Source organism: Balaenoptera ricei, chromosome 2 (genome assembly GCF_028023285.1).
Source record: "Balaenoptera ricei isolate mBalRic1 chromosome 2, mBalRic1.hap2, whole genome shotgun sequence".
NCBI classification, from domain to species: domain Eukaryota; kingdom Metazoa; phylum Chordata; class Mammalia; order Artiodactyla; family Balaenopteridae; genus Balaenoptera; species Balaenoptera ricei.
In genome coordinates this window covers 188,243,254-188,255,486 of record NC_082640.1, presented here as the reverse complement: position 1 = coordinate 188,255,486, position 12,233 = coordinate 188,243,254, and the positions used below count along the sequence as shown (strand labels likewise).

The following is a 12,233-nucleotide window of genomic DNA, read 5'->3' as shown; positions in this document are numbered from 1 at the left end:
AAAGTTACTGAAACATAAGAGACTCTTGAAAATACTTCTCAGGAACACTGACCCTCTCCATATATTTTAGGTAAACACTACAAGAGAGCAAAGTCATAATGATCCCATTACAGGAAGGGGATCTGCAAACCTCACCCGGCAAGTCCAACTCTGTCCTGGAGTAGGTTCGGGGGAGCAGTCTGTCCCAGAGCACAGGTGCAGATGCTGGATCTAACGATCACCCCATGTTTATCCTTGGACACTCCACAAACACTCTATACCTCTGGGTGTAGTTTACACCTCTAATATGAGGGTAACAATGACAGCTACATCACAGGATGTGTGTGCATATGTAAAATGACATATGGGTCCTAAATGTTTACTGTGGAAAAATCGCAAAATGAAAGTTATATTTCCCAAATGTTATCAACACCACAAAATCCGAGACTCTCACACCTGCTCTGAGACCCTGCCCTTTCTGTGGACATTCAATGACATAGCCTCTTATATACTAGAAGGTCATGCAAATAGGGTCCTTCCTCTGCTGACATAAAGCAGCCCCAGCCCTGACCCTGCAGCTCTGGGAGAGCAGCTCCAGCCCGGGATTCCCAGGTGCTCCCATTCGGGGTTCAGGACAGAACACTCACCATGGAGTTTGGGCTGAGCTGGGTTGTCCTTGTTGCTATTTTACAAGGTAATTCATGGAGAGCAAGAGATACTGAGGATGTGAATGGATATGAGTGAGGGAATCAGTGGATGTGTGACAGTCTCCTGATCCGAATGTCTCTGTGTTTGCAGGTGTCCAGTGTGGGGTGCAGCTGGTGGAGTCTGTGGGAGGCCTGATGCAGCCAGGGAGGTCTCTGAGACTCTCTTGTGCAGCGTCTGGGTTCACCTTCATTAACTATCCCATGAGCTGGCTCCTCCAGGCTCCAGGGAAGGGGCTGGACAGGGTCTCAGTTATTAGTAGTAGTGGTGGTAGCACATACTATGCAGACTCTGTGAAGGGTCGATTCACCATCTCCAGAGACAACTCCAAGAACACACTTTATCTGCAAATGAACAGCCTGAGGTCTGAGGACACGGCCGTGTATTACTGTGCAAAAGATACACAGTGAGGGCAAGTCAGTGTGAGCCCAGACACAAATCTCTTTGCAGCGAGACAGGAGGGGGGATGCAGGGTGCACTCAGGACATACAACAGTGTGTTTCAGCCCCGGGAGCAGGTGCAGATGGTAGTTAAGGGCTGCTTTCCTGTCAGGGTCTGGGATTTCCTCTCCATATAGCAGTTTTCCCTGGGGAACTTCTCTGTACTCATCCATGGTTCTTTACTTACACATTCAGTCTCTGAATTAGAAAGACTTTTCGAAAATGTATGTCTCAGAAATAACTAAATTTCCTTGTCAATTGCATTATTATGAACTTCATCAAATCTTTAACCGTGGTCATTTTTAAGTCTTTTGTCATTTACAGACAGTTCTGGGTGTACTGTGATGCTTTTGCAAATATGTTCCTATAAAATGCTTTCATCTTCAACGAATTCATGGAAAAGACTCTGACAAGTACAGGTTTCTGGTAACTGACTGTACTGCTGAACTGAATGAATAAGCATTTTCAGAACTCTAATGAAAAACTGATGAACTCATAAAAGTGCTAACAAAAGATCAAGATGAAAAAACGATTAATTACATGGGACTGAGTGAACTGATGAGGACTGATTATAACTTTTGTGACTTTCTGTTTCAATTAAAAAAAAAATCCCACAAGGACTCAGAGGCAAAGAATATACACATCAAATTTGACTGCAAAGTAAAGGAGTTGTTACAGTGGAGGATTACTGGACTGAATATCAATATTATGACATAGCATGAATGTGTTTTGTGTTTCGTAATTTTAATCATTGTTGCTTTTGTTGTGGTCATCCATTTACAATGCTTGGTGTCAGTCTATTTATCTCTTGTAAAAATAAAATACAGTGTGTTTGTGTGGAAAAAAAAAAAAGAAAGACTTTTCGAAATAGGGCAGGAAAATGTCATATATGACAGGCAGAGACTCAAAGTTAGATATTCAGGTTTTCCCTTGTCTAAATCTTGTCTAAATTGACCCGTTTCAAAACTATCCCAGTGGATGTATAAAGAGTTGAACATATTCTTCCTTCCTCATTATGATATCTCAGCCCTGCCCTACTGGTAGACCAGATGTCCCTGCCAGGATGGTGGCTCTTGACTTGCCTGCTAACCTCTTGCATGAGAAATGTAAATGAGCTGAGCAGCACCAGATCCTCACTGGGTTACTGGGAATGATGCCAGTTAGAGGGAACATGTGTAGGGGTGTTTCTACATGTGCTCCTTGCTTCCAGGTCCAATAGAATCCCTATACGCTTAGATAATACCTGCATCCTCTTCTACTGTGCAGTTTATTTTATGTAAAATATTCATTGCAAAGCTATTACCATTAGACACATATGTAGTCGGTAGGGAAAGTTTATAGTCAGGTGGAAAATAACATGAATTTTCAGAAGCTGCTGAAAACAAATCTATTCTCCTTTCTTCACCACAGCATCTTCGGTGAACACTAAAATACAGGAAAATCACACAGGTTCTCATGCCACGAAGAGCCCTGCAGCCTCACACGCAGACCCACCTCTGTCCAGGAACCTTTGCAGGGGCGGCCAGGTCCAGGGTGGAGAAGCCCAGGCCTCGAAAGGAGGTCTCACTGTGTCCTGATGTGTGCTGTCCAGCACATCACCTGCCAATTCCAGGCTGCAGTTTAGCTTCACATCTGTAAGATTCAAGTAAACCGACACCTACATCACATGCTTGGTGTGCATATGTAGAAACAAAATAATAAAAGAGGCCCTGAGTGTTGGGCCTCAGGGTAGGCCCCCCCAAAATATGCCTCAAAGTGACTTAAGACAGAGCCAATGCAGAGAGACGTTTTGACCTTCCTCCCTGTCACCCTGAGGCAAGAAATAAACCTCCCATGTGAAAGGTGCTCTCCCTGTACCTGGAGGTGGAAGTGAAATGGTCTTTTACCCCATGCCCTCCACCTGCCTTTTTCTGGGCAAAAAATTTAGCCTAAGAGTAAGTTTAATCAGAGAAGTGAGAAAATCTAGAAAGAAACGAAAACTGTCCAACAAAACGAAATAATAATAGTTTAGCCATTAAGCAAATCAAGGACCTTTATTTCCTCCTCAAGGGCTATAGATAATATTCTTGTCCATCTCCCGTGAGCTGTCTTGTAGATATTGAAACTCCCACCAGGAGGAACAAGTTAACTGCATGATGACCAGACCGTAGCCATGACATAAGCTGCCACAATTCCAAGAACTGGCCTCAGAGAAATGGGAACGAAGTGACCCTGGAACTGAAGATTAACCCTACTTAAAACAATCAAGATGAGGCTGATCAGACTCCCACGTGACCAATTTCAAGACGACTGCCAGCGTTGACTCTGCTGTTTCTGCCTGTAGCCCCCTCCTTCCGCCTATAAAAGCCCTTTCCCACAGATTCTCAGTGGGGGGTGGCCTTTGGAGAGAAGTCTGTCCCCCACCCGCGGTTGCAGGGAGCCAAAATAAAGCAAACTCTCCTTTCTACAAACGTTGCCTCTTTATTGGCTTTTCAGCACCGAACAGCCGGACCCTGCTTTCCATTACACAGGGACACTCTTATCACCAGAGATGGGGAATTCAGGCCTGGAAGTCTCTATGAACAAACTTTGTTCCTTTTTAATGACTATGCCAGCCCAAACTGTGCTTAGGTTCTTCACTAATTGCACACCAAAAGCATACATTTCCTCCTTCTACCAATTCCTCACAAATATTGGATCTTGGTCTAAAAATATAAAAGCTGCCTGCTTTGGTCACTTCTGGGTCCATTCCTATGGCACGTCCATGCCTATGGTTACAATTTTTTTCTTTTCTCCTGTAAATCTGTCTTTGTTAGTATTATTATCAGCCCAGCCTCAGGAACTCAAGAGGGGCAGAGGAGGAGATTTCCCTCCTGACAAATCCAAGTTGTCTTCTCTTCAGCCTCACTCTGTACAACCTCTTAGGACCCTCAGTCCTCACGGGCCACTTTCACACTCCTGATATCACCTTGCCAGTTGTGTTCTTCTGGCATCTCTTCTTTGCATTTCCATCTCACCCTTCAATATTTCTTCCAAATCAGTGTGACATTTCAGTGTCCATTGTCTGGATGTACACAGTTTATTAGTCATTCCCTAGGAAAGGACATCTTGGTCCTTTCCAAATTTTGGCAAAAATGAATAAAGCTAAGTATGCATCGTGTGCAGGGTTTTCTCTGGACTAAAGTCTTATTGTCTTTCAGGTACATACAAAAGAGCACTGTTGCTGAAACACAGATAAGAGTATGTTTAGTTTTGCAAGAAGCCACCAGAAGAGCTCCCAGGGTGCATCCCCACCAGCATCCAGTGTGCGTCCCCACCAGCAGTGAATGGACCCCCTGCTGCTCCACATCCTCCCAGTGTTTAAGGTTCTGAGTCCTGACTTGATCCACTATTGTAAGCTTTCAGGGATATGTCCTTGTTCTGATTGGCATTTCACTGTGATATAAGTTCTCCCATAGCCTTATGTGCAAACTCTGTCTTTCTGCTCAGGTGTCTGTTAAGGATTTTAGCCCATTTTTTAATACTTCTGTTTCTTTCTTATTGTTGAGTTTAAGACTTCTTGGTACATATTAGATAACAATCAGATATACTAGATATGTCTTTTGCAAATATTTTCTGCCAATCTCTAGCATGCCTTTGGGTATATTTTCAATGTATTTTTTATGCTTCTCAATTATTACTTGTTGTGTTTCTATTACAATGAAAACTGGTGTTAAACATTCACTTCCTAAGCCATGGGAACTTTATGTGTGAACATGTCACAGTACACTCAAAGGCCTCTTTCAGATACTACAAGGATGCAATGGGTAAACAGAGGGGGGACTTCTTCAGAGATGCACTTCCGGAAAAATAGAAATGTACCAACATACCCTCCTTCCTGTCTTGCTGATAAGAACTGTGTTGCACGTCCGCAGAGACACAGATCCTTGAGGAGAGAGTGAGATTTCATCAGTTAGAATGACCGTTTTCTAACTATACATTTTACCCGTGATGGATCGGAGTTTATGAATGATTGTTACCTGAATGATTCAATTGATTTAGCAACGGTTCAAACCAAAATCAATACCTTGAATTATTATTATTAATTTAAATTTATGTTGTCCCAGAGAAGAGTTTGACAATTACAATTTCAGTAACACATTTGCATAATTTTGAATTATACCTCTTAAAATTTAGATACCACGTTGCTTCATAATAAATGTTTCATCTACATCCCTCACATTTGAAACTGGATTCCAAGTGGACCTAGAAGATGAAATGTGAAGACAGCGAATCTCTCTACATTCAGTAACATCTAAGGCAACAAATCTAATATCGCACGAGGACACTGTTGATTTCCAAGTGTAGTTCCTGATTCTTCTTTGCTCAGTGATTCCAACAAAGATACAAAGTGACCTAAACCATCTGGTCTCAATGTTCCTGAAGTCCACACCTCCTTCTGAGCTTATACTCTAAAGATTTTATAAGGGAAAACACAGAGACCGTAAGAAGGCCCTGTCCACGTGGTCACCATGAAGCCCACCATCATCGGTCCTTCTCCCTCCGATCACAATGTTCAGGCCCTCTTGCTATGACCGTCACTGGTAACCTGCAAAGCAATATGACTTAAATCTCACCACTTCTTTTTACCATCACCCATTGGTCATCTCTAATGGATATTCCCTCCAACATTATTGTATTATCTGGTCTCCACACATAATGGCCTCCAATTATCTCCACAACGAAAAAATAACATTTTTATACCCCTGATGACCTAACACATTTTTCCTACGGTTAAATAGACCCTAACAACACATCCCCAACTACTGAAACATAAAGACACCTTTTATATATCCTTCTATGTTGACATGAATATGGATGGATCTCCTGTAATCCACCAGCTCAAGAAGGGCAGGGCAGATGCTGGGGCATCTGTACAAACGCAGGCCGTTCTTCCACCTGGTGAATAATGGGCTCACCTGATTCTAGGTTTTAGATGCCATCCCTTCCGCTCCCCTACACCACAGGGTATCAGCTCAATTTTCAGGTCCTGACAGCAGGGTCCAGACTTCTCCTGTGATTCTTGCCCATATTACTTTGGTTGGCTCTCTTATTAATGACATTCAAGCAGGCAGATTCCTTAGTATTTAGTTTACTCTGCAAATGTTATTGGAAAAGCGAGAAGAAGTATACTACTCTGTTCATGAAATAGTATGGAGTAAATATCTTCTCATAGACAGCAGCCTCGACATCAGTCAGGGTACATGTGAGATCACTGGGCTGACGGACAGCTGACAGGTGTGACCTCGCAGGGCAGGAGTGGAGCCAGTGCTACATGTAAAATCGTATCATTCAGAGATGGGAACTCACATTGGTCCTGCTGGTTCCCAGGAGAGATAACATCACTGATGACAACATTCAACACCCCTGGCACACCTACTATAAATTTCAGACATACCATTACCATCATGATCCCCGATTTACATCCTTGCAGACTGAAATGCAGATGGTGAGGCCACATCCTCAGTGCCCACAGTGAGATGGATGGAGCTGTGCTCTGCTCTCCAGCACCACTTACTTATGTGACCTCAGGCACAGTTCCAGGACTCACTGACCCAGGGACTCGGGAAAGCTGCTCTCAGGTGGACTTTTCAAAGGAAACTGCTTGCTGAGGTGGGGGCTTTCCTCTGACCATGACACCCTCATACTCTGAAAGCCATTCACTGTGAAGGTTTACTTCCAAGAATCATGCATGTTCTCTAACCCATTGCGGTGGGAACTGTGTTCCCTGAGCTCCAATGTCACTGGCAGTGACAGAGTTAGAAAGGAACACTTCTAGAAGGAGTGAGTCTGTGCACTGTGACCAGGTCACCTGCCCAGCATATTGGCGTCCTGAGGAGCTTCCCGTAGCTGTCTGTTCTTAGTCCTTGGTAGCCATGGGGATTCCTCAATGTCCACCCTTAAGGAAGGAGCCCTGAAGCTCACGGTGTTCGTGCAGACACTCAGTTGTGCACAGGAAAAAGGCAGGGCAGGCTACTGGCCAGGTCAGCAGTGCTAGGAACCATGACCATCTCAGCAAGAATGACTGCCTTGTCCACAAACTACGCTGTGTGTTTAGTTGTTATGAATAAATCCAACTCCAGAGCAACTCTTGATCATATTTAAACTGTTTCAGGTGAAGAAATGTTCACCCTAGTTAAGGGAAACACGAAGTCCGTTTGAATTATGATTAACATTAAATTTTACCTAACTTTGTCTGAATTCAATGTGATTATTACATGTATGATTTCTCTCAAATACTTGCATATCCAGGAAATAAACACGAGATAATGCAGAAAGGGCAAAAAATACTAGTTTGTTTCAGACAACTTGGAGGACCCTGAATGTTTGATGGGTATTTATGTGAAATATATACATCCGTGCGATTAAAGTCTATTCCCCAAATCTGCCATTAATCCTAGAGCACATCTGATTTCCTGACTAGCCCTTCAGCATCATTTCATTCCTGGGCAAAGAGTCCCCCAGGCATCAGGAGGGGGACCCCAGGTGGGGGCTGAGTTCTCTGAGGGCACAGTCAGCACCCTGCTCACAGGGGGAGCCCCAGGTACAGGGACCTCCCTTCACTACTTGTTGCTTTTTATAAAAAGGTCCCTCCTATATGCAAATATCCCCTTAGACCACAAGGTAAAATCAAAGTACCAGTTCACTTAAATACGGGTTTCTCCTCATGCTTGAAGACATTTTCTGGGCTTGATGTATCTCATCTGCAAGAAGATGAATCCACTGTGGTTCTTCCTCTTTCTGGTGTCAGCTCCCAGAGGTGAGTGTTTCAGGGATTCAGCCATGAACACACGGGGAAGCTGCATCTGAGCCCATGAGTCACCGTGGTTCTCTCTGTCCACAGGTGTCCTGACCCAGGGGCAGCTGCAGGAGTCGGGACCCAGCCTGGTGAAGCCCTCCCAGACCCTCTCCCTCACCTGCACTGTCTCCGGATTCTCATTAACCAGCAATAGTGTAGCCTGGGTCCGACAGGCTCCAGGAAAGGGGCTGGAGTATGTTGGTGCAATTAACAGTGGTGGAAGCGCATATTATAACCCAACTCTGAAGTCCCGGCTCAGCATCACCAGGGACACCTCCAAGAGCCAAGTCTATTTATCACTGAGCAGCCTGACAACTGAAGACACCGCCGTGTATTACTGTGCAAAAGACACAGTGAGGGGAAGTCACTGTGAGCCCAGACAAAAACCTCCCTGCACGGAGGTCCGTAACCACCAGGGGGCGCTCAGGACCCAACAAGTACAGGGCTGAGGCCTGCAGCAGGTGCAGAGAGGGGCTGGGAGGCAATTCTTGTTAGAACCTCTGCTTTCCTCTTCCTGCCCAGGAGCTCCACCAGAGACCCTGTTCTGTATCCTAATGTTTCATTGTTGCGGATTATGTTGTGTCTAGAAAATTTTGTGTGCATGTACATATTTGCTTAATTTTTATTTTTATTATAGTTGTGCATATATATTTATTCATATGCACACACACATATAATATTCAAGAATTAAGGTTGTTTTTCATTTCTTTATTTATCTTTTTCTCAACGGAGCTCAAACCAAACCTGCAGCTCACCATAAGGTTCACTTTGAGCCTGAAGTTCGTGAAACTTGTAAATATCCTGAGAATGCACATGCGAATTTTAAACAGTATTAATTGTTGTTTTATTTTTGTACATGTGGAAGGAAGAGACACACCCTTCTGCATTCAGCAACCTGCACAAACATTTTGAATTCTGCAGCAGGCAGTGTTATAGACTCCGATGCCAGAGTGCTCCAATACTGCACATGCAATGATCCTCACTATTCACAGATTGCATATCTGCAAATTCACCTACTTCTAGCTTTTATGAGCACCCCAAAATAAACACTGTCATTTTGTGCTCATACACCGACAGTAACAATGTGGCCAGTTGTTTGAATCACCCAATACACACACACCCACACACACACACACACATTCCCTGCTGAGGTCAGTCAAGGTGATGCTCTCTTTTCTTGTTTCAACTCCCGTTATGTAATTGAGCACTTTCTGGGGTCAAATTAGTGCTATGCTTTTCACATTTCTGGGATTCTTGGCAAATGTTTAAGGTAGTCACAGGCCTCGGACTGAAGAACAGTCTAGTGTCCCTACGTACAAATGGCTGTGAGTGGACTTAGGGAAAATATACATGAGAGATCAGCTTCATTCAGTCATGAGTTGTATGGCCATGGGTGGTGAAAATGATACTCATGTTTCCAATACAAAGCTCATCAAAAACATAAAGACAAAACTCGCTGCTGCATATGGGATGCAGCCTTGGAAGCTTGGCTTAATTCCAAATACAGCAGGGCAAGTGGGGGCTTAGGGCCAAGAAAAGGGTAGGGTGGAGTGGACTGGAAATTATTAAGAGAAGAAATAAAGGCTAAGGGGATTCTGGTTACATAGATTCACAAGGATTCTTGCTAAAGAGAGACCAGGGTGATCAGATACCGTGTGTGCGGTAGGAGGTTTGATGGATTTGGTCAAATACTGAGGGTGATCAGAGCTCAAGGGTGGGGGATTCTCAGTATTCTCACTTAGCAGCGGTCTTGCCAAAACCTCACCATGCAAGTATAAACGCAGAAGCCCACAGGTCAAGACTAGTTGAGAAGAGCATTACAAGGAGCCTGTTGGCTAAGGGGTGGTCAAGGGTCTTTGTCACACTTAAGAAGAGTAATAATGAACATACAAGTAAACCAGGGATGCACACAGACACACAGAGAAAAGACAATCTGAGGATTCAGTAAGAAGAGATCCATCTGCAAGCAAAGGAGAAACGCCTGAGAAGGACCCAAACCTGCTGACACTGTGACCTTAGACTTCTAGCCTCCAGGCCTGAGAGGAATACATTTCTGTTGTTTAATCCACCCAGTCTGTTATTCCGTAATGGCCACACTAGCCAACTAATACACCTATAATATAGACGCAGATAGACATATATGGAAATGTAAGTATCATATTGCAAAAGAAACATCACCCATTCTTCAGAGGTGACATGAAGCTGTGTCCACCCTGGATCTCAGCCAGCACCCTCCACCAGAGCCCTAGACAAGGACCAGCCGTGACCATCTTTATATGGAAAAATGCTTCCCACCTGCACATCACACCCAGGCTCAAGGGGAAAACACAGCACCTGTGCTACTCAGAGTCAGGGTTCTCATCTTCACTGACGTAACTCTCTGAAAGTCAAAGCATTAATCAAAATGAACATGAAAACCTTCTGGTCACTCCTCCTCTTGCTGGCATCTCTGAGCTGTGAGCATCTCCTGGGTCTGAGGAAGGTGGAATTATGGGGTGACATCTGCGAAGTGGGTGTCTCATGGTTTCTCCTTTCCCAGGTGTCCTGTCCCAGGTGCTGGTGCAGGAATCGGGCCCAGGACTGTTGAACACCCCCTCCCTCACCTGCTCAGTCTCTGGATTCTCCATCACAAACAGTGCTGACTGCTGGGACTGGATCCCTCAGCCCACAGGGAGAGGGCTGGGGTGACTGGGGTGCTTTGGTTCTGGGAATAGCACAGCATACAACCTGTCTCTCCAAAAATGACTCTCCACCTCCAGAGAAACCTCACAAATTCAGGTTTCCCTGCAGCTCAGCTCCGTGATGCCCTAGGACACAGCCCTGTGTTACCGTCACAGGAGGCACAGTGAGAAGTCAGGGTGAGTCCAGACACGACCCTCCCTGAGCGGCCGCTCCAACCACCAGGGGACGCTCGGGCTCATCAGGAAACAAGAGGACCAGTTTCAGGGCAGGCGCAGATGTCATGGACGGGTTTTCTCTCAGAAGCTGTGGTTTCTCCGCTGGATCATTGCCGCCCTGCAGGCTCTCTCCGTAATGATTCCAGGGAGAGACTTCCCTGGTGGTCCAGTGGGTGGTAAGTCTCTGAGCTCCCAATGCAGGGGGCCCGGGTTCAATCCCTGGTGGGGAAAATAAGTCCCGCATGCATGTCACAACTAAGAGTTCGCATGCCGCAACTAAGAAACAATGATTCCAGAGAACTTTCTTGTCCCTAAACTTGAGACTTTTTTCATGGAGTCAGGCTTGTCTGTCTTTCCCCATCTATCTTTGGACGAGTAGCACAGAAATATTTCTTCATAGACGTTTATTTGAAGATTAGGTCACTACTTTCTGTTATTAGTTGTCAAGTTTTTAACCGTTTAATGACATAAATAATTATTACTCTTGAACTTTAAATCTGCTTTCCAGCGTCAGAGGGATTTCCAATTCCTCTCATCCTGAAAATCTCCCCAGTCCTGTTTGATGCAATGCCTTTCAGTTGAATAGTAGGAGTCATGTTTATATTCAGAAATAGATGTCCATATAGCACTGCAGTCATTCTCTCCTCAGAGGACATTTTGAAATGTCGGGACACAGGTTGGGCTGTAACATGTGGGCTGTGTTGCCTGTACCTTGTTATCTAGTGTGGAGATTGTTAAGAGATAATTGGATAAACTAGAGAGATAGATAAAAGGGAACAGAAAAAGGTATATCCTAATCATATGGAAAATAACCATAAAAACTGACTACATAACCCATTTTTAGGGAGTGCTAAAGGCTCAAATGTGTAAAGATGAAACAAGCACCCGTATGAAGTTATTTGTATAAACATAAATATTCAAACAATTTTTATAAATAGTTTTCAAGCTTACTCCTCAATCCCATGTTGAGTGGCTGGTTTTCTCTCTAAGAAACCGATGAAAATATTCCAATTGGCTGCCATTGGCATTCCTTCCAGCAAGCGGATGAGGGGCCTTTCGCTCTACATCATCCCCAATATTTGAATTTCTTACTATTTTCTGCTTTAACTGTTGTAATAAGTGAGCAGCAGTATCTCAACATAGTGTTATTTTATGTATCCTTAATGAAGAATCTTGTTAAAACCTTTTATCTCTTCTTTGTGGAAGTATCTTCAGATCACTGGCACAGTGTTCATTACTTTCATTTTTTGTTGCTGTGGTTGAGCTGTGAATTTGCTGCATATTCATGATACAAGTCCTTTATAAATATGATATTAGAAAGCACATTCTCCAAGACTGTGCTTTAATTCCCTTATCAATGAAGTTATTGCTGCTGTTGCTGTTGTTGTTTTCAGA

At 44.1% G+C, this 12,233-nt stretch overlaps 2 gene segments (V, D, J or C); both read left to right on the top strand.

Annotated features, from left to right (window-relative positions):
• Positions 1 to 627: 627 nt before the first annotated feature.
• On the top strand, positions 628 to 1,094 carry LOC132360051 (immunoglobulin heavy variable 3-23-like). The segment is given in 2 exon segments: positions 628 to 673; positions 778 to 1,094. Coding segments are annotated over 2 exon segments (363 nt in total).
• A 6,732-nt stretch (positions 1,095 to 7,826) lies between these two features.
• On the top strand, positions 7,827 to 10,629 carry LOC132360213 (immunoglobulin heavy variable 4-39-like). The segment is given in 3 exon segments: positions 7,827 to 7,902; positions 7,987 to 8,310; positions 10,481 to 10,629. Coding segments are annotated over 3 exon segments (540 nt in total).
• Positions 10,630 to 12,233: the final 1,604 nt, after the last annotated feature.